The sequence below is a fragment of the Papio anubis genome, chromosome 10, assembly GCF_008728515.1.
Source record: "Papio anubis isolate 15944 chromosome 10, Panubis1.0, whole genome shotgun sequence".
Lineage (NCBI taxonomy): Eukaryota > Metazoa > Chordata > Mammalia > Primates > Cercopithecidae > Papio > Papio anubis.
In genome coordinates this window covers 86,535,100-86,557,564 of record NC_044985.1, presented here as the reverse complement: position 1 = coordinate 86,557,564, position 22,465 = coordinate 86,535,100, and the positions used below count along the sequence as shown (strand labels likewise).

The 22,465-nt window shown below is 38.8% G+C and overlaps 1 protein-coding gene across 2 annotated transcripts in view; it reads right to left on the bottom strand.

Annotated features, from left to right (window-relative positions):
• Positions 1-22,465, bottom strand: part of FAM117B (family with sequence similarity 117 member B) — a 139,122-nt gene that overhangs the window by 73,805 nt on the left and 42,852 nt on the right. For both annotated transcript variants that reach the window (XM_021923890.2, XM_031651456.1), the window contains exon 2: positions 3,694-3,845. In XM_021923890.2, the coding sequence (XP_021779582.2) occupies positions 3,694-3,845 (152 nt within the window). The remainder of the gene's footprint in view (positions 1-3,693; positions 3,846-22,465) is intronic.

The following is a 22,465-nucleotide window of genomic DNA, read 5'->3' as shown; positions in this document are numbered from 1 at the left end:
TCAAACCAGCAAACCTTATGTTATATATATTTTACCATAATTTTTAAAAGTTGATTTAACTAGCATACACTTAGGGAAACCCAGTATCTGCAAATAAGGAATTTGAGAGTTTTTGATTAATTTTGTTAATGTTAAATTCACTTGCCAAAGATGAGAGCCCACTATGTAACTGAAAGGTTGGAGTGCCCAGTTATCTTTTAGGAGATTCTACACATGAGCTTTACAAATAAGATTAACAGTATGACAATTATAAATTTTCTTTTTTTTTTTTTTTTTCTTTTTGAGATGGGGTCTCACTCTGTCACCCAGGTTGGAGTGCAGTGGCACGATCTCAGCTCACGGCAACCTCCACCTCCCAGGTTTAAGCAACTCTCCTCTAACAGCCTCCCGAGTAGCTGGGACTACAGGCGCCCACTACCAAACCTGGCTAATTTTTGTATATTTAGTAGAGATGGGGTTTCACCATATTGGTCAGGCTGGTCTCGAACTCCTGGCCTCAGGTGATCCACCCATCTCAGCCTCCTAAAGTGCTGGGACTACAGGCGTGAGCCACCACACCCAGACCTAAATTTTCTTTTTATTTGTACCCTTAACATTCCCAATTTGGGGGACGTTTATAAAAAGGCAGAGAGCATAGGGTTTATATTTTAATTCATTTGCTAGGTCACAGCAATTTGCTGAAAAGACTTACTGAACTGCATCCACAGATCAAGGAGCTCCCAATGGCTTGCATGATAGCATAGTTTTACTAACATGACAAAATGTCTGAACCCACTGAACCTAAAAGTGCAGTGGAAATAAAGGGTGCTGTAGGAATGCTCAAGGAAATAAACTTCTACAAATTTAAATGTGACATGTGGATGAAGCAGAAAGCAAGTGGACACTGTATTCATTTTCCAAACTATAAGCCCTAAGCTCAGCAAAGTTACAGACTGTGAATAACTGCAGAGTTTCACAGAACTCTTTGGTTAAAAAGTCAATTTTAGGCTGGGTGCAATGGCTCCGGCCTGTAATCCCAGCACTTTGGGAGGCCAAGGCGGGTGGATCACCTGAGGTAAGGAGTTCGAGACCAGCCTGACCAATATGGTGAAACCCCATCTTTACTAAATATACAAAAATTACCCAGACGTGGTGGCGTGCACTTGCAGTCCCAGCTACTTGGGAGGCTGAGACAGGAGAATTGCTTGTACCTGGGAGGCGGAGGTTGCAGTGAGCTGAGATCAGGCCACTGCACTCCAACCTAGGCAACAGAGTGAGACTCCATCCCAAAAAAAGAAAGAAAAAAAAAGTCAATTTCAGAAAAGATTCATTGCTTTCGATGAGTACACAGTCTACATTTTCATTTCTGTAGCTGGCACTAAAGTATAAACACCAAGGTAATTCAAATCCCAATCGTCTGCTCTAACAGTAGGATTCCATTTCAAGATTATCAGAACAGAAAATAAACTGAGCCCACCAACAATTCCTGGAATATTGGGAATCAATATACAAATCCAAAACCACCACAGAAAAGTATGTTTACTTAGTTCTTTAATAAACATTCTCTCAGGGCCAGGCGCCTTGGCTCATGCCTGTACTCCCAGCACTTTGGGAGGCCGGCAGATCACTTGAGGTCAGGAGTTCGAGATCAGCATGGCCAACACAGAAAAACCCCGTCTCCACCAAAAACACAAAAAATTAGCCGGGCGTAGTGGCGTGTGCCTGTAATCTCACCTACTTAGGAGGCTGAGGCAAGAGAATCGCTGGAACCCGGGAGGTGGAGGTTTCAGTGAGCCAAGATCGTGCCCCTGCACTCCATCCAGCCTGGGAGACAGAGAGAGACTTCATCTCAAAAAATAAAAATAAAAAACATTATCTCGGGTCAGGTGTGGTGGCTCACACCCATAATCCCAGCATTTTGGGAGGCTGAGGTATGCAGATCACTTGAGGACAGGAGTTTGAGACCAGCCTGGCCAACATGGTGAAACCCCATCTCTACTAAAAGTACAAAAATTAGTCAGACGTGGTGGTGCACGCCTGTAGTCCAGCTCCTCGGGAGGCTGAGGCATGAGAATCACCTGAACCCGGGAGGCAGAGGTTGAAGTGAGCCAAGATTGCACCACTGCACTCCAGCCTGGGCAACACAGCGAGATTCTATCTCAGGAAAAAAAAAAAAAAAAAGAAGAAGAAGAAAAGAGAAAAAACAAAAAACATTCTTCAAAAAATGTTGAGACCAGGAGTAACGTAAATCTGAAGTCTAAATCGAGATGTACCTTACCTGATTTTCAACAATCAGTATAAAAAAATCTTTTAAATCTTTAAATGTTTTTCTTTCTTCACTACCAATAAAGCTGTAACTGTTTTGCTCATTCATTCCTTTGCAAATATTCCTTGGGCAATTTATTCTCCATATAGTATTAAGTCCTGGGCATAGAAATACAGCAATAGACAAGCCAGACACAATCCCTATCTTCATGGTTCTTACTGTCTAGTGACTGTAAGAAACCATAAATAAATAACTACACAAATAAATTAATTATAATTGTGGTAATTACTATGAAAGAAACTACACCAAACTAAGATGCAGTCTTCAACCGGCTATATGACCTTAGACCTCCGCTTCTTCATCTGTAAATCTAAGGGGTAGATCTGAATGATTTCTTCTTCTTTGTTTTTCCTTTTTTTGAGACAGGTTCTCACTCTATTGCCCAGGCTGGTATGCTGTGGTATGATCACCGCTCACTGCACCTTGACCTCCCAGGCTCAAGTGATTCTCCTGCCTCAGCCTCCCAAGTAGCTGGTACTACAATTGTGCACCAGCATGCCCGGCTAATTTTTGTATTTTTTGCAGAGATGAGGTTTCACCACCATGTTGCCCAGGCTGATACTGAACTCCTGGGTTCAAAAGCCATCCACTCGTCTCGGCGTCCCAAAGTGCTGGGACTATAGGCGTGAGCCACCTTGCCCAGCCCTGAATGATTTTTTGAGATCCCTTTATATTAAACAATTTTACAAACCTAGAAGTATAAAACTTTGCTTCCAGAGTCCCTTTGTCAGGATATTTACATTTGTAGGATCAGCAAAGTAACACAGTCCCCATCTCCCAATACATGAAAGTTTTTCTGGCACAAAAACATAAGCTTAGATGGTCACTAATCTTTGCTGTTACAAATTTTTAAGACCAAATTCCATATATTAAATATATTATGATGTTGTAAACCAAGCTTGTCCAACCTGCAGCCCATGGGCCTCATGAGGCCCAGGATGGTTTTGAATGCAGCCCAACACAAATTCGTAAACTTTCTTAAAACATTATGAATTTTTTGCAATTTTTTTAAGCTCATTAGTGTTAGTATATTTTATGTGTGGCCTAATATAATTCGTCTTCCAATGTGGCCCAGGGAAGACAAAAGACTGGACACCCCTGTTGTAAACTAACTTATAAAGAATAAGTGGGGGAAAAAGTATGTTCATAAATTATCTGTATGTATCAGAATTACTTTGATAGCTATTTAAAATGCACAATCCCAGGCCCCAACAAAGACCTACTATAGAATACCTGGAGGTCAGGCTTGGAATCTGCTCTTTTTGATAAGTTTCTCAAGTTAATTCTAATATACACTAATGTTTGTTCTACTCAAAGCAGAACAAATAATATTAGAAGAAGTAGCTTCAGAGAAAAACACTTCAGGATAAGAACTATAGTAAGCTTACCTGTGTAGCTTTGTCCCTCATGCAAGGTGCAGCTTGCCCATGGCTATCACGAGGCCAGTGCCCGGCAAGATACGGTGCAGCAAGAGTATCCAGGGAGGAAGTGCGTCGGATAATACTGGAGGGGCTTGAAGAAGGCTGTCGTGTTTTGTCACCTAGATTTAAGACAAAAATGCTTGTTTTAATAAAATTAGGAAAGAAACAAAGCAGAAACTAAGTTTTAAACTATGTAGAAAGTTCTCCAACTTAACGATGGTTATCCCCTTTAACCACAGGGGATACTTCCAAGACCCCCAGTAAAGATGCCTGAAACAGCAGATTGTACTCAATTCTATATACACTGGTTTTTCCTATATATACAAACCTATGATAAAGTTTAACTTGTAAGTTAGGCACACCATGAGATTAACAACAATAACTAATAATAAAATAGAACAAGTATAACAACAAGCCAGCATCACTGCTCTTGGGCTTTGGGGCCATTAAGTAAAACGAGAATTCCTCGAACATTAGCACTGCAAAACCATGCCAGTCAATCCAGTGACTGAGAGGGCTCCAAAGTGACTAGCAGGTAGGGAGCATAGACAACGTGCATAGGTTGGACAAAGGAATGATTCACGTTCCTGGTGGGGGAAGCGAGACAGCAAGACATTTCATCACCCTACTCAGAATGGCGTGAATTTATAACATATAAATCCTTTATTTCTTGAAATTTTCCACTTAATCTTTTCAGACCAAGGTTGACTAAAAGTAACTGAAACCATTAAAAAAAAAAAAAGGATAAGGAAGGATTACTGTATATAAAAAGAAACAAAAAGGAACAAGCTACTGATACATGCAATAACTTGCATGACTCTCCAGAGAACTATACTGAGTGAAAACAGTTGATGCACCCTAGGCCTACCAAATCAAAATCTCTAGGGATTGGGCCCAGGAATTTTCTATAGAATCAATGTATCCCTCATATCCAACAAATTCTTACTTGGATTCTGCTTTTTGTTTATAAATTAAACCCTTGTTTGATACATTTCAGGGAAATATGAGGACATAATGAAAATAAGACAGGAAGGTAATTATCATGGGAAAATATAAAAATAAATCAGTGACAATCTTTCACTAAATATTGTCACTAAAAAATTAGTGACAATGTTATTTGATAATGACATCTAAAAGTAATTCCGGCACTTAGTGCTCATCATATTCCTCAATCTTCACAGAGGATGAAGTAATAACACATTTGCTTCAAAACAACTTAGTACCAGCCCAAAAGACAAAGACAAATTAACACCTTGCTAATGGATCCCTTGCTTTTGAGAGTATCCTAAGGGATGCATAAACCAAATCAACCGCCAAGAACCAACCACCAGCTTTGTAACAGGGGTAGGTTTCATTTCTAAGCAAACAAAGTGGGTATTTGCCAATATAATCCAAGATATCCAATGTAAATTAAAATAGTAAAATAATACAGTGGCATTAAAGCATATTACTTAATAATGTAATATCAATATAATATTACTTATTAATGTTTCCTCACATATAAGGAATGTGAGGAAAGACACATATAAAAAAGTGGGTTTTGGCCAGGCATGCTCATAAGAATCCAGCACTTTGCAGGCTGAGGGTAGGGAGGATCACCTGAAGGTCAGGACCACACTGCTCCCTGGCCAACATGGCTAAACTCCGCCTCTACCAAAACTACAAAATTAGCTACGCTGGTGGCGGACGCCTGTAATACCCAGCTACTCAGGAGGCTGGAGACAGGAGAATCACCTGAACTCGGGAGGCAGAGACTGCAGTGAGCCAAGATCACACCACTGCACTCCAGCCTGGCAACAGAGTAAGACTTTATCTCAAAAAAAAAAAAAAAAAGTGGGTTTTGCAATAACATCTGTTTTCACTGTACAGGAAATAGTTTTTACTACATCAGAAAATTAAACATTGTAAACATCAGATTTCTAGTTAATAATACAATAGCTAATTTAATATTTTTTATTTATAAAAGCTTAAATTCTCTCAACACGTAGGGCACTCTGAATACATCAAATAAACTTTTATACCAACTGACATCTCTGGAGTACATGATTTAATAATTGGAAAATAAATCTATGTATAATTTTCTGTGAGAATAATTTAACTAATTCTTTTACCCCATTGAAGCCACACAAAAGGAAAATGTGTTCTCCTAAATAAATGGACCACAATAAAACTATATTCAATGTGCACATTCCTTTAAGATTCAGCCCCCAACTCAAAGTGGCATTAAAAATCATACCGTCAATAATCGTTTAAACATTAAGCAAAAAGAGCACATAACAATGAATTGCAGAAAACTAGAAACAACAAAATGTCCAAAATGAGAAGATGATTGGATACATTACGGCAGAGTCGTATGTAATATGTAATATGATAGGCCATTCATAGAATAAGCACATAGGTACACAGGTCCTGGTCTAAAGAGTCATTCATGATAAAGTCAGTGAAAAAAGCAAGCCCTCACCATTTATAAAAGGTATTATCTCATATTTTGTTTTAAAAAGTAATTAGATGTGCATAAAAGTGTTAGTTTTTTGTTTTGTTTTGTTTTGTTTTGACATAGAGTCTCGCTCTGTCTCACCCAGGCTGGAGTGCAGTGTGGCGATCTAGGCTCACTGCAACCTCCACCTCCCAGGTTCAGGTGATTCTCCTGCCTCAGTCTTCCAAGTAGCTAGGACTACAGGCACCCGCCACCATGCCCAGCTAACGTTTGTATTTTTAGTAGAGACAGGTTTTCACCATGTTGGCCAGGCTGGTCTCGAACTCCTGATCTCAAGTGACTTGCCCCCTTTGGCCTCCCAAAGTGCTGGGATTACTGGCATGAGGCACCACACCCAGCCAGTGTTAGTACATTTATTTTTTAAACCTGGAAAAAGTATGCACCTAACCTTTTGGGGGACAAAATTAGTGTTTTAATTTCTAATTTAGGCATTTTTATAATGTTTGAATTTTTATATGGAGTATACTGTCAGAGAAAAGGTATTAAAACAATAGAAACACTTTTAAAACAAGTTATTAATTTCTGAAATCGTAAAATGCTTAAAAATACAAAAATACCCATATTAGATTTGGGGAATTTTTATGGTTTATATCTGTAGTTGGGAAAACTACAGCCTACAGGCCAAATCTGTCTTGCATCTGTTTTTTTGTATGGCTAGCAATCGAAAACAGGATTGTACATTTTTTAATGGTTGGGGGAAAAATTAAAATATTTTGTAATACATAAAAGTTAAATCAAATTCAAACTTTAGTGTCCATAAGTAAAGTTTTATTGGAACACAAATATGATCATTCATTTACAGGTTGTCTATGGCTGCTTTTGTGCTAAAAAAAAAAAAAAAAAAAAAAAGGCAGCATTAAGCACACACAGCAAAGACCTTATATGGCCCTCTCGTTGCTTCACACTGCTGCTCAGCACTACAAATCATAATGACAAAGTTATGCCATGTGTATCTCTCGTCTGGGTGAAAAGTCAAATTCAAAGATGATATGTAAAATTTCATATAGATCAGCATTAGCAGATGAACATTTGCAATTGATTTGATGATATGGAACACTAACTTTTAACTAGAATTAAGTGAAATGTTACCCCTTTAAAAAGAATTCCCTCTTCTCATTAGAGCTGTATTACAAAAAAATGCATTCAATTATTATATTTTGAAATTTTGTCCTTTAAAAATTTGTGGAAAATTGTGTGCTCTCTTATTATATTAGTGCCTACATAATATCTTTGATTTTACCTCTTGACCTGTAAAGTCTAAAATTTTACTACATGGTACACTACAGAAAAAGTTTGCCGACCCCTGGTTTCTACTGCATGTCTTTATGTCTTGGTTTCTGTGCTACAACACCCTCATATATTTTATCTTTTGGCAGGGGAAAGGGATGAGCTTAGCTCATTGATGCTTAACTTTCATAGGGGCTTTACAAATATTTTTAAAATATATTCATAATATTATATTACAGTGTTATTCTATTCTGTAAGATGGCAAATGTATGTATGAAAACACCTCTTGACACCTCTCTATATTACATTATTATCTTGGTAAGGGTCTTGCATAGCTACAAGTACAAAAGTTCAGGTGGTTTATGTGACCCACATAAGATTCAATTCCACTAATACAATAGTTACAGTAACTGTGTTGTTGCTGAAAATCATAAAAGCTGCTTCACAAATACGTCTGAGACACATAATTTGCTTTCAAAATGGCACAGTTATTTCACTAATACCTAATTGTTATAAATGCTACCTATCTCTCCATGTTCAGTTTTCCTTTTGTAGTACATTTTCAGAAAACAAATGCAGTATATATTCATTTTCAGGAAAGTATGTACCCACATTATTAACTGTGACAAGTGAAACGCAATAAATATACATGTTCACAATTTTTCCTCTAACTAAAAAAAAAAAAAAATCCTTTTTGGGATAGTCTCAAGAAAACTAGTCTCAGCTGGCAGGGTGGGAAGGCACACACACAATGTAAACTGGTATCTATTCATTATATCAAATGGCTAAAAGCTGTCTGGCACTTTTCTTCCCTAACTATGACCATTGTTGCTTCAGTTGCCTACCAGTATGTTAATTCAACAGACCTTACTAATGGGTCTGATGTCATTTTTTTTTTTAATTAAAAATCTAAGGGTTCTTTTCAACCAGTCCTCCAAAGATTATTAAAATTATTGGATTATTATTATTTCTTTTTTAGGGGGAAAGAATCTCGCTCTGTCACCCAGGCTGGAGTGCAGGGGCATGATCTCAGCTCACGGCAACCTCCACCTCCCAAGTTCAAGCGCTTCTCCTGCCTCAGCCTCCCGAGTAGCTGGGATTACAGGCATGCATCACCAAAACACCTAGCTCATTTTTATACTTTTAGGAGAGACAGAGTTTCTCTATATTGGCCAGGCTGGTCTCCAACTCCTGACCTCAGGTGATCAGCCCACCTCGGCCTCCCAAAGCGCTGGGATTAGAGACCTGAGCCACCGCGCCCGGCCAGATTATTATTATTTTGATGACGAACTGGAGAACAGATGAGTTATATGTGTAAAAATACTGAACATTTTATCTTTGGAACTCCCTTCCTTTAATCCATTCATTCAGATACTAAGGGGCTATGAGCCAGCACTAAGCCCTAGAAATTAAAAAGAGTAAGTCACAGCCTGTAATAAAGAACACAGTCTACATCTACCTTGTCATTTTTCCATTTCAATCCAAGTTCCCAAAACTGACAGGATTTGGCGCCTAACTGTCAAGGAGGTTATGGGAGAAGAGGCAAAGATGACTCAAAAGTTCCCAGACTAAGTGAACAAAGGCTGTATTTATAAGGAAATCCACAGGACGAGATTGACAGCTAACAAGACTCTTCATGATCCAGCCTCTAAAGTCTCACTTTTTGGCCTGCACTGCCTCGATCTCTACACTAAGACCATGGACTTGCAGTTCCCAGTATGTACTGTGCCCTTACATGCCTCCAGGTGCTTGTTTCTACCCTTATATCCCTTTATTTGGTGTGGCTAATTCATGCTTAACCTTTCAAAATTAAGTTCAGATGTAACTTCCTCTGGAAAATCTTCCTCAAATAGCCACCCAAACTCATAGTTCGCTGCAAAGGTTCCTGACTGTTCCTGTGTTCTACACAGCATGATTCTGCAGGGCAGGAATTTTATTTCCCACCCCCCATCCCAGTGATTAAGGCAAACCATGACATACAATGTGTCGTAAATGGCCAATGGAAAAATTAATTTTCTTTGTTAATTTCCTAAATGAAGAAGACTTGAGATGCAGAGAAAAGAATGACTTCTGATGTTACTATCATTTATCAACAAGGACAAGTGTATGAAATAAATTCACATGCTTTTTGGTCAATTCAAATAAAAACTACAGCTCGAACTTGACACTTGACTGGTTCTTTAAAACTTGAGTCTTCAGAGAGATTAACCACATATAGCAGGGTGTAGCACTGAAAATTTCAGTCAACGCCTTGGGCTCTGGAGTTCAGAGTTCCCGAACTATGAGTACCTGTTCAACTGGTTCCTGGGTAACTTCAATTGCGCTAGTGGAGCATCCCAAACCATGGCCCTTAGGTATTCCATTACAAAGGTTCTACAGACCTTGATATATTAGTGTTAGATATAAATATTTTTAGAACTTGATTGGGTACTTTTTTTTTTTCTTGGAGACAGGGTCTCACTCTGTCACCCAGGCTGAACTGCAGTGGCGGGATCAGGACTCACAGCAGCCTTGCCAGCCTGGGCTCAAGATATCCTCCCACCTCAGCCTCCATAGTAGCTGAGACCACAGGCACGCACCACTACGCCCAGCTAATTTTTGTACTTTTTGTAGGGACGGGGTTTCACTATTTTGCCCAAGCTGGTCTCAAACTCCTGAGCTCAAGCAATCCACTGGTTTCAGGCTCCCAAAGTGCTGGGATTACAGGTGTGAGTCACTGTGCCTGGCCTCAGGTACTGTCTTAAAGGCTGTACCTCCCATTATCCACAGAAACAGCAAGCAAATAAATTAGACATATTTATTTGTTCCGAAAGGAGAAACAACTTTTCAAGTATACAAATGATATTCAGCATAAAGAAACCTAAGAGTGTTAAAAATTCCAGTAGTCCACCATCCAGAGCTAACTGCTTTTGTTTTTTTAGACAGGGTGTTGCTCTGTCACCCAGGCTGGAGTGCAGTGGCATGATCTCGGCTCACTGCAATCTCAAGCCTCCCAGGCTCAAGTGATCCTCCCACTTCAGCTTCCCAAGTAGCTGGGACTCCAGGCATACAACACTACGCCTGGGTAATTTTTGGTATATTAGGTTAGAGATGGGGTTTTGCCATGTTGCCCAGGCCGGTCTCCACCTCCTGAGCTCAAGCGATCCACCCGCCTCAGGCTCCCAAAGTGCTGGGATTACAGGTGTGAGCCACTGTGACTAGCCAGATAACCACTTTAATGAGTATTTATTTACAGAAATCTGTCTACTCTTGTACATACATACGATTTTATATAAATGAGGTCCCGTTGTGCATTCCATTACTTATTGTTGAGAGAAATAAAAAGGGTATGTCGAGAACCTATCTCCATGGCAATAAATTAAAATCTACAACACATCACTGTTTTTCATACTTGTACATTATCCTATTTGGCAGATTCACCATAACTTAATCTTTTATTAATGGACACTTTCACAGCAGATAGGTATCCTTTTAGACTTGTTTCAAGATCTCTTTGTGAAAAGTTTCTAGATATCAAATTACTATATTCAAGGTAACAGATAGATTAAAACTGGAAATACTGCCAAATTGCCTTCTACTGAAAAAATTTTGCAAAAACCTGTAACATCACAAGGGTACCCATTTTCCCACATTCGCAAGTGTATTTTATCAATTTTCACCAGTCTAAAAAAGATAAAAATATCATTTCATTTGTATTTCAATAACTGAGTTCTAAAACAGTCACACTTTTACTGGTAATTTATATTTCTTTCATACATTAACAATATTTCAAAAATATTACTGCAAACCTTTCTTAATCTTAGAGATCTTTTCTTCTGGCAAAGATTTAAATTCAAAGAGGTTCTATCCGTTTCATTATAGTTTCCTTTTGTGACATTCAAGTAAAAATAACTGTAGTTTATTTTATTTTAAAAAGTATGTATAATATAATTAAATTCTTATAAAATTTGTCTTTTATCCACTATTTAAACTTCTTGCTACACACACACACGAAGGAAACGCAAAATTCTGATGACACTGGCTGCCTCCAAGAAGGGAAACTTGTCAACAAAGGCGCAAGGAAGCCATTTCACTGTATTCCCAATTGTACCCTTGGAATTTGCCATGTGAATTTATTATCTATATTTTTTGAAATTCATATTCCTTGATTCAGTGATTCGACATCTACGTATGCATACAGAAGAATAATCAAATGCAAAAAAGGCTTCAAATCCAAAGATATTCACTACATTCCTAACATGAAATCACAAATATGTCCAAAAACTGAAGAACAGGAAAACTAATAGAAAATATATAGAATATTAAAGATATTTAAAATTATATTTTTAAAATGATAAACTTACATGAAAACTTATTTATAAGGGAAAATTTTTTTTAAAATGAGTTTCCACAATTTATTTCTAATTTTGCATCTTCTTCAGTTATTTTCATGTTTCTTTTCCAGTTAATTTCTCCACTAAGTTTTCAAACATTAACAGATACCATAGGCCGGGCGCGGTGGCTCACGCCTGTAATCCCAGCACTTTGGGAGGCCGAGACGGGCGGATCACGAGGTCAGGAGATCGAGACCATCCTAACATGGTGAAACCCCGTCTCTACTAAAAAATACAAAAAACTAGCCGGGCAAGGTGGCGGGCGCCTATAGTCCCAGCTACTCGGGAGGCTGAGGCAGGAGAATGGTGTGAACCCGGGAGGCGGAGCTTGCAGTGAGCTGAGATCCGGCCACTGCACTCCAGCCTGGGTGACAGAGCAAGACTCCGTCTCAAAAAAAAAAAACAGATACCATAACCAAATATTGATACAGGCCCAGCAGTACCTAATTAATAATTTATCCTAATAAGAAAATGACTGATTTAACCAAAGTGATTTCCCATAGGCATAGTATCAAAAAGATAAGGACTATTTTAGAAACTTAAAAATCCAATCAGTAATTATTTTTTGTTAAACATGAGGTATCATTTACATAAAATACAATGTACCCAGCTGGGTACAGTGACTCACACCTGTAATCCCAATGCTGGGGGAGGCTGAAACGGGAGGATCATTTGTGGCTAGGAATTTGAAACAAATCTGGGCAACACAGCAAGACCCCCATCTCTACAAAAAATGTAAAAATAAGTCGGATGTGGTGGCACGCGCCTGTAGTCCCAGCTACAAGAGAGGCTGAGGCAGGGATATCGCTTGAGCCTAGCAGGTCAAGGTTACAGTGAGCTATGACTGAGTCACTGCACTCTAGCCTTGGTGATAAGGCAACATCCTGCCTCTAAATAAATAAATCTGCACCCATTTTTGGAGTTTTGAAAGCCAAATAAGCCATTAAGTCACTACTACCATCAAGATTTAGAACACTGCCATAAGCCCTAAACAATTTTTCATGCTCCTTTGAAGTCAATCTCTCTCCACTCTTGAACCTAGGTAAACGCTGACCTACTTCTTATTATTAAAGGTTAGTTTTGCATTTTTTAAAGGTGTCATACAAATGTAATCACATAAAACTTTTTTGTGTCTGACTTCATTCACTCAGCATAGTGTCTATGAGACCCATGCTGCTTGTTGCATGTAATGGTTTATTCCTTTTTATTGCTGAGGAGTACTCCATTGTATGATTATATGTGGTGGGAATTATGTCAACTCCTTCTGGTTCTCAGATCTTTGGACTCAGTCTAGAACTACACTGCTCGCTCCCCTGGGTCTCTAGCTTGCCTACTGCAGATAATGGGACTTCTCAGACTCCATTAGTGCATGAGACAATTCCTTAAAATAAATTGTGTGTATGTTATTGTATCAATAAAATATATATGTATCCTATTGGTTCTTTTTCTCTGGAGAACCCGGACTAATACAAAATACTACAATTTGGTTATCTAATACCTTTTTTTTTTTTGAGACTGAATCTTGTTCTGTTGCCCAGGTTGGAGTGCAGTGATGCAATCTCAGCTCACTGCAACCTCCCTCTCCCAGGTTCAGGAGATTCTCTTGCCTCAGCCTCCTGAGCAGCTGGGATTACAGGCATACACCACCAAACCCGGCTAATTTTTGTATTTTTAGTAGAGGTGGGTTTCACCATGCTGGCTAGAATGGTCTCGAACTCGTGACCTCAAGTGATCCACCTCGGCTTCTCAAAGTGCTGGGATTACAGGCATGAGCCACCACGCTCGGTCTCTAATAGCCTACTGATGGGTGTGGGATTGCTTCCAGTGTTTGACAATTAGGAAGAAGTCATATATTCTTGAAGAAATCTTTTTATGGATAAGTGTTTTCATTTTTCTTGGGTAAACAGTGGAAATGCTAGATGTTAGGACAAGTGAAAGTCTCACTTTATAAGAAACTGCCAAAATGTTTTCCAAACTGGTTGTACCCAGTTTACATTCCCACCAACAATGCATTACAGCTCCAGTTGTTCCACTATCCTCATCAACATTTGGTATTGTCATACTTTTTCATTTCATTCATTCTAGTAGATTAGCAATGGTTCACTGTGGCTTTAATTAGCATTTCCCCAGTGCCAAATGCAGTTGAGCTAAAGTGCTTTTTGGCCACTTATACATTTTCTTCAGTGATATGTCTAATCAAATCCATTGTCAAATTTTTAACTAGTTTGTCTTCTTATTAAATTGGATTTATGTATTCTGGATGCAAGTTCTTTGTCAAATACATGCACATAAACAGTTTTGTCTTCTTTTTGGCTTGTCTTCTCAATTTTTAATGCTCCCCTTTGAATAGCATTTTTTAATTTTAATAGACTACAATTTATCGACTACTACTTTTAATAGTTCATGCTTTCTGAGTCCTAAAAGACCTTTGCCTAGTCCAAGATTAAGATGATTCGCTCCTGTTTTCTTCTAGAGTCTTTCCATTTTACCCTTCATATTTACGTCTTTCATCCATTTGGAGTTCACTTTTGTGTATAGTTTAAGGGATTATCCCCCTCCCCCATATGGATATCCAGTTGTTCCAGAACTGTTTGTGGAAAATACTATTCTTTCTCCCACTGAATTACCTTAGGAAACTTTATTGAGATGTGTGAATTAGTTCTCAATGTTCTATTCGTTTCCATTGATCTGTACCTCTGTCCAAAGGCAATACAAGTTCTCCAATTTTAATTATTCCTTTTCAATATTGTTTTGGCTATTTTAGTCTTTGCAGTTTCATATAAATTTTAGGATCAGAGTAGGAATTGTGACAGTTGACATCCTTAGTTTGTTCCTGATCTTATGAGGAAAAAAATATGATGTTAACTGCAGGCTTATATCATAGATACTTATATATAATAAAGCAGTCCTTTAATTAGAAGGTTGACCTCTAGTCCTAGTTTCCTAAGCATTTCTAACATGAAAAGATGGTGAATTTTATCAAATACTTTTTCTGTATAGATTGAGATAATTGGCCAGGCACAGTAGCTCATTCCTGTAATCCTAGCACTTTGGGAGGCCATGGCAGGTGGATCACTTGAAGTCAGGAGTTCAAAACCAGCCCAGCCAACATGGTGAAACCCCATCTCTACTAAAAATACAAAAATACTGGCCAGGCGGGTGGCATGCGCCTGTAATCCCAGCTACTCGGGAGGCTGAGGCAGAAGAATCACTTGAACCCAGGAGGCGGAGGTTGCATAGAGCCCAGATTCCACCACTGCATTCCAGCCTGGGCCACAGAGCAAGACTCTGTCTCAAAAAAAAAAAAAAATTTTTTTTTTGAAATAATCATGTGGTTTACCTTCTTTTCTCTTAGATAATACAGTAGCAGATACACAGCCCATTCTTGTTATTTATGGCAGTTATTTGTTCTATAAAGTCACAATGAACAATAAATTAGCAAATACTGCGCCATTGTTCCTAGGGAATACAGTTATATTCCGATAAGCCTCTAATCACAACACTTTCATCAACCAATCAATACATACGCTTGTTTAACATATGTTTCTGCTTAAAAATATCTTATTTAATACATATTACTGGTTCATTAACATTAAACTCATAGGCAGCAGCACTATAATTCATGCCTAAATGAAGTTATCTAACACATGTTAATTTCTCCAGAAGGCACATCATAGCTTTCTTGCACTTAAAAACATTAAATAGCACTTCAGTACTGTGCTTGGGGGCGTAATGATTTCAAACAACAAAATCATTAGCAAAAAATCTGAAAAACATGGCACGATCATGAAAAGGACATTTGTTTATAATACAAGAGCTGAAGAAAAAGAGAACTTTGTTTGACTCAACTGGGAATGTGTATGTTGGATAATTCAAATGTTCCACTGCACAGCATGTCCACAAATGACCACAAAAGAGCAAATAAGTATTGAGTTTGGAGTTACAAATAACTTTTAGGTAGTGGGCAAATGTGCCGATACAAAATCTGCTAATAGTAAGGATGGACTGCACACTGATTTTTTTACTATTAAATCAAACTTGCATACTTGGGGTAAATTCTACCTGGACATGATGCATCATCATTATATTTATATTGCTGGATCCCACTTGCTAATATTTTGTCAAGAAGTTTTGGGCCAGGTGCAGTGGCTCATGCCAGTAATCCTAGCACTTTGGGAGGCCGAGGCAGGCGGATCGCTTAAGCTCAGGAGTTCGAGACCAGCCAGAGCAACATGGCAAAACCTGGTTTCTACAAAAAACACAAAAATTAAACAGGTGTGGTAGCATGTGCCTGTGGTCCCAGCTGCTCAGGAGGCTGAGGTGGGAGGACTGCTTGAACCCAGGAGGTCAAGGATGCAGTGAACCATGACTGCGACATGCACTTGAGCCTGGGCAACAGAGCAAGACCCTGTCTTCAAAAAAAAAAAGTTAAAATTTTGTGTTCTGTAGTTTTCTTACCATGTCTGTGTGGCTTTGGTATTGGAATAATACTACCTCATAAATTATTTATGGTATTATCTTTTCTATTTTCTTAAAGGGTTTATGGGCAATTAGTATTATTAAAACTCTTTCTTAAAACTCTGACAATTTACAACTGAAGACATCTGGTCTGGAGTTTTCTTTTTGGGAAGATTTTAAATTATGAATTTTTTGGCCAGGCACAGTGGCTCACGCCTGTAATCCCAGCACTTTGGGAGGCCAAGGTGGGTGGATTACAAGGTCAGGAGTTCAAGACCAGCCTGGCCAAGATGGTGAAACCCCGTCTCTACTGAAAATGCAAAAAAATTAGCCAGGAGTGGTGGCACGCATCTGTAATCTCAGCTACTCCGTAGGCTGAGGCAGAGAACTGCTTAAACCTGGAAGGGCGGAGGTTGCAGTGAGCCAAGATCACGCCACTGCACTTCAGCCTGGGCAACAGAGTGAGACTCAGTCTCGAAAAATAAATAAATAAATAATGAATTTTTAAATAGATATAAGGATATTCAGGTTTTCTATTTCTTTCTGAGTCAGTTTTGCCTGTTTATTTTAAGGAATTTTTCCATTTCATCTAAGTTGTTGAATTTATTGGCATAAAGTTGTCCATAATGTTCCTTTATTATCCTTTTAATTTATGTACGATCTGTAGTAACATCTACTTTTTCATTCCTGATATTTAAAACCTGTATCTTTTTCCCTTCATAAATTAACTAAAGGTTTATCCATTTTATTTATCCTTTCTAAGAACCTGGTTGTGATTTGACTAATTCCTCTACTAAACAGGTTTTTGTTTTGTTTTGTTTCATTTATTGTTTTTTTTTTGAGATGGAGTCTCACCCTGTAGCTCAGGCTGGAGTGTAGTGGCATGATCTCGGCTGACTGCACCCTCTGCCTCCCGGGTTCAAGCAATTCTCCTGCCTCAGCCTCCCAAAGTGCTAGGATTACAGTCATGAGCCACTACACCTGGCCAACAGTTTCCTATTTCACTGGATTCTATTGCCTTTATGATTTCGTCTACTTACTTCGGGTTTAGTTCTTTTTCTAGATTAAGGTAGATACTTAAATTATCATTTAGACCTTTCTTTCTAATATAATCATTTAAAGCTATACATTTTCTTCTACATGTTTTAACTGTATGCCACAAAATGTATTATGTGCTTTCATTACCATTCAGTTCCAAATATTCTGCGACGACTTCTTTGACCCACGGATTCTTTAGAAATGTTTAATTTCCAAATACCTGAGATTTTCCAAAAATCTTTCTGTTACTGACTTCTAATTTAATTCTGTTGTGGTCAGTGAACATATTCTATACTTCACTCTCTTTAAAGTTACTGAAACTTATTTTATGGCTCAGCATACAATTTATGCTGGTGAATGTTCCAGGTGCAGTTGAAAAGAATATGTACTGTGCTATTGAAGCAGGACATTTCCCTGATCCCTTCTCAGGCAGTAACAGGGATGCATGGGCGCTGGAACTAGCCAGTCCCTTCAGCGCTAGCAGGGGTGAACTTCCATTCCCTTGTTGCTCCACCCCTTGCAGGAGGAGGAGCGCAGGTGAGAGGGTGCAGGAGTCGGGGCGACTGCTTTTGGGTGCAGGCAAGAGCGAACTCCATACTAGCCCCAAGGCATCATCTAGGGGAGGGTGCTCATGACCTTTGAAGCCCGAGGGGAAGTGTTACAGCACCCTTTTAACTTTGCCATCCGGAAACGGATTAAGAGTTAACAGCTCAGTGGAGGGTCAGTGTGACAGCCTTTTGTACCCACATTCGTGGCATCTGAGTTCTTGTCCAGCACCCAGGAGGAATGAGGTCACACGAACGAATAGGAAATGATAAATGCAGGGGATTTTATTGCTGATGAAAATGGCTCTCAGTGCGAAGAAGAGCTGAAAAGGAGATAGAGCAGGAAGGTATTCTTCCCCTGGAGTCCAGCCATCCAGACTCCTCTCTGAAGTCAAACTGCTTCTGACATCCAGCTGCAGTCTCCAATGTCCAGCTGCTTCTCCTCCCTCTGCCAGCAAGGCCTGGGGTCTTTATGGGCACAGGATGAGTGGCAGGACAGGCCATGGGTGGTTTTGGAAAAGGCAACATTTGACCAGACAAACAGCGATGTCAGTTCTCACACTGGTCCATGGTACCAGGCTTTTTCAGTTTGAGGGCGGGACCCTCGCCAGGGACTCACCCTCTTCTGCCCAGAATTTCCCTGCCTCCTGTCCCTACCACTGTTACTGAGTGTTCTACAATGCAACTTAGGTTATATTTGTTGATAATGTTATTAAGTCTTATAAATTCTTATTTTCTCTCCACTTATACTATCAATTACTGGCAAACAAATGTTGAACACCACTTCATGAATTCTGAATTTTTCCTATTGGATGCAAACACTCTTACAATTGATAAATTAACCTCCTTGTCATTCTGAAATGTCCCTGTTTTTTCTTGGTAAAATGTCTTACTCTGAAGTCTCCCTCAAACAATAATCATTGTATTAGCTTTCCTATGCTCAGTTTTGTACAGTGCTTATTTTTCCATCTTCATACTTTTAACCTGTTTCTTTATATTGAATGTCTTGGTAGATGTCATATAATTAGATCTTACTTTTGTTAAATCCAGTCTGATAATCTCTGTATTCTAATTTAAATGGTTAAACTATTTAATATTATATGGTCATACCAACCTACCATCTTGCTTGTTTTCCATTTTCTCTACCTGTTCTTTGTTCTTTTTTCCCCTTCTCTTCCTTCATAATCTTGGTTTGGTTGGTAATCTACTGAAACATTAGCTATATTTCTTTTACTTTTCGCTTAGTTGCTCTATCTAGGGTTTTATAATATGCATCTAACTTTTCACACTGTACCTTCAAATAAAAATACATCATTTTACATATAACATAAAATCCTTAGGCCTAAAACTTCCATTGCTGCTTCCTGTCTTTGTGCTACTATTGTCATTCCTTTTATGTAGACATTATACACACACAATATGCTATTATTTTGCTTTAGGCAATTATCTCATAAAGAAATCAAATAATGTCCAAAAGTCCCTTTATCTTACTCATTAATTGACTATTTCAGGAGCTTATTCTTTTGCATACCAAGTTTCTATCAGATATCATTTTCCTTCTACCTGAAGAACTACCTTTAGCATTTTTTATAGTGTAATTTACTCTCAGGTTTTGTATGTATAAAAAGCCTTTATTTTGAAGGATTTTTTGCTGGGTATAAAATTCAACCTAGGTTTACAGTTTCATTTTATCTATTAGCACTTTAACAATGCCAAATTCTATTTTGCTCTGTCTTACATTGTTTCTGGCAAGAAATTTGCCCTTTTTTTGGTTGTTTTTCTGTACATAAAATGTCATTTTTCTTTAGCTGTTTAAAAAACTTTTTTTCTCTTTATCACTGATTTTCAGCCATCTGATTATGGTGCCTTGGTGTGGTCTTCTTTGTGTTGATTCTGCTTGAGAGTAATTGAACAACTTGAGTCTGCATGATTATAGTTTTTATAAAGTCAGGAAAATTTTACAGCCATTATTTCTTCAAACTTTTTTTGTGGCTCTTCCTTCTTCCTTCTGAGAGTACAATCACGCCCATGCTATCACACAGATCACAAAGGTTCTATTCATTGTTTCTTTTAATCTTTCTCTTACATTCAATTTTTGTGTGGTTTCTACTGCTGTTTTCAACTTCACTGATCTTTTTCATCAGATAAGAAACTGCTGTTGTCTGCTGTTAATCTTGATCAGTAAATTTTTCATTTCAGTTAAATTTCATTTTAGAAATTTTGGTCAGTTCTTTTTATTTCATTTTTCTCATTACAATCATGTTTTCCTTTACATCTCTGAGCACACTGAACATATTTATAATGCCAGTTTTAAAAATTTTTGTCATATAACATCATCTGTTATTTCATAGTCTGTTTCCACTGCTATAGTTTTCTCATTACAGTTTACATTTTCCTGCTTCCAGTAATTTTTTACTGGATGCTAGACAGTATTGTGTTTTTAAGTATCAAGATTTTGTTATCGTTCTTGAAAGATTCTTGTGCTTTGTTCTGAAAGTCAGTTAAGTAACCTGTTTACCAACTTGATCCTTAAAGTTTGTTTTAAGCTTTTGTTTGGACAGACCTGGAGTAGCCTTTACTCTAGGCTAACTTAGCCCCACTTTTTTTTTTTTTTTTTTTTCTTTTTGAGACGGGAGTCTTGCTCTGTCGCCTAGGCTGGAGTGCAGTGGCACGATCTCAGCTCACTGCAAGCTCCGCCTCCCGGGTTCATGCCATTCTCCTGCCTCAGCCTCCGGAGTAGCTGGGACTACAGGTGTGTGGCATGCACCTGTGGTCCCAGCTACTCAGGAGGCTGAGGCAGGAGAATGGCGTGAACCCGGGAGGAGGAGGTTGCAGTGAGCTGACATCGTGCCATTGCATTCCAGCCTGGGCGACAAGAGCAAGACTCTGTCTAAAAAATAATAATAATAAAAATAAAATTTTTTTTAAAACTCCACTCTTACAGTTATTTGAAAATAAAAGTTGTTGTTACAGTCGCCTATAGTGCTATAGAATACTAGAACTTATTCCTTCCATCTAGCTGTACTTCAGTAGTCTTTAACCAACCTCTCCCTACGCACCCCCACCAACCCCCTACCCTTCCCTGCCTCTAGTAACTACTATTCTATTCTCTATTTTCATGAGATCAACGTTTTTCACTTTCCCATGAGTAAAAATGTGTTATTTATTTTTCTATGCCTGGCTTATTTCACTTAATTTTAGTCCTACCAGGATCATTTACGTTGTTGTAAAACACAGAATTTCATTCTTTTTATGGCTAAGTAGTATTCCATTATGTATATATACCACATTTGCTTTATCCACTCATCTATTGATGGACATTTATATTGATTCTGTATCTTGGCTATTGTGAAGAGTGCAGCAATAAACGTACGGGTGCAAGTATCTCCTTAACATGCTCATCTCCTCTCCTTTGGATATACACCTAGTAGTGGGATTGCTGGGTCCAGCCTCACCTTTGAGGAAGAATCAGGAACTTCAGCAGACACTGTGGCCACTTCCTGGTTCTGGTTCTGGCTGCAGACTGGTCAGTCCAGCTAAGGAAGCACCAAGTTTCTTTTTTTTTTTGAAATGGAGTCTCACTCTGCTTCCCAGGATGGAGTGTAGTGGCGCGATCTCGGCTCACTGCAAGCTCCATCTCCCGGGTTCACACCATTGTCCTGCCTCAGCCTCCCCAGTAGCTGGGACTACAGGTGCCCGCCACCCACACCTGGCTAATTTTTTTGTATTTTTAGTAGAGACGGGGTTTCACCGTGTTAGCCAGGATGGTCTCGATCTCCTGACCTCGTGATCCGCCCACTCTGGCCTCCCAAAGTGCTGGGATTACAGGCGTGAGCCACCTCGCCCAGCCGTAATTTAGCCCCACTTTTAAGGCATGGCCCTTTTGGGCTCTACTGAACATACTAGGGGGATCAAAAACAACTCAGCACTCTGGTAAGTGCTTTACAACTCCCTAACTCTGGGAATTACTTATCTTAGAGCTCCTCAGTCATTCCTTGTCCAGCCTAACGGAGTTTCACTGTACACACATTCTATATATTCCTTCAGGAAAAGCTAAAGAAAACACCTATTTGGATTTCTAGAGCTCTTTTTCTATACAGTTCCCTCTTCTCTGACACTTTGTCCAGCTTTTTCCAGCCACTGCAACCTCTGTGAATTCCAATCCCTATCTCACTGAATCAACAAGGCATCATACCCTGAGATTCCCCCTGCCTACAGTGTGATCTAAAATGCGTCTTCTGGCAGAAATCTAAGGCAATCATAGTGCGCACCTTACTATGTTTCCGTTTTCTCAAAAATAATTTTCCCACAATGCCTGTAATCTAATATCTAAAAAATAGTTCTTTGATTACATCTTTTGTCCAATTTTCTCACTGTTTACCATAGAAGGGACTATTTCTCCATCATGGTCAGAAATAGAAGTCTCTTCACGTCCAAGTATTAATATATCATATCATTATGATATTGTTACAGGAGTTATTAAGAAATTATTTTAGGCAGATAGAGAGGAAAAGGAGTCCTTGGGAAGTTTTTGTTTCTTTTAAAGCAGCTCCAGAAATGTTTCTTGTCTATAGCGGGAAAGCCCCGGCTCTTAGAGCTGG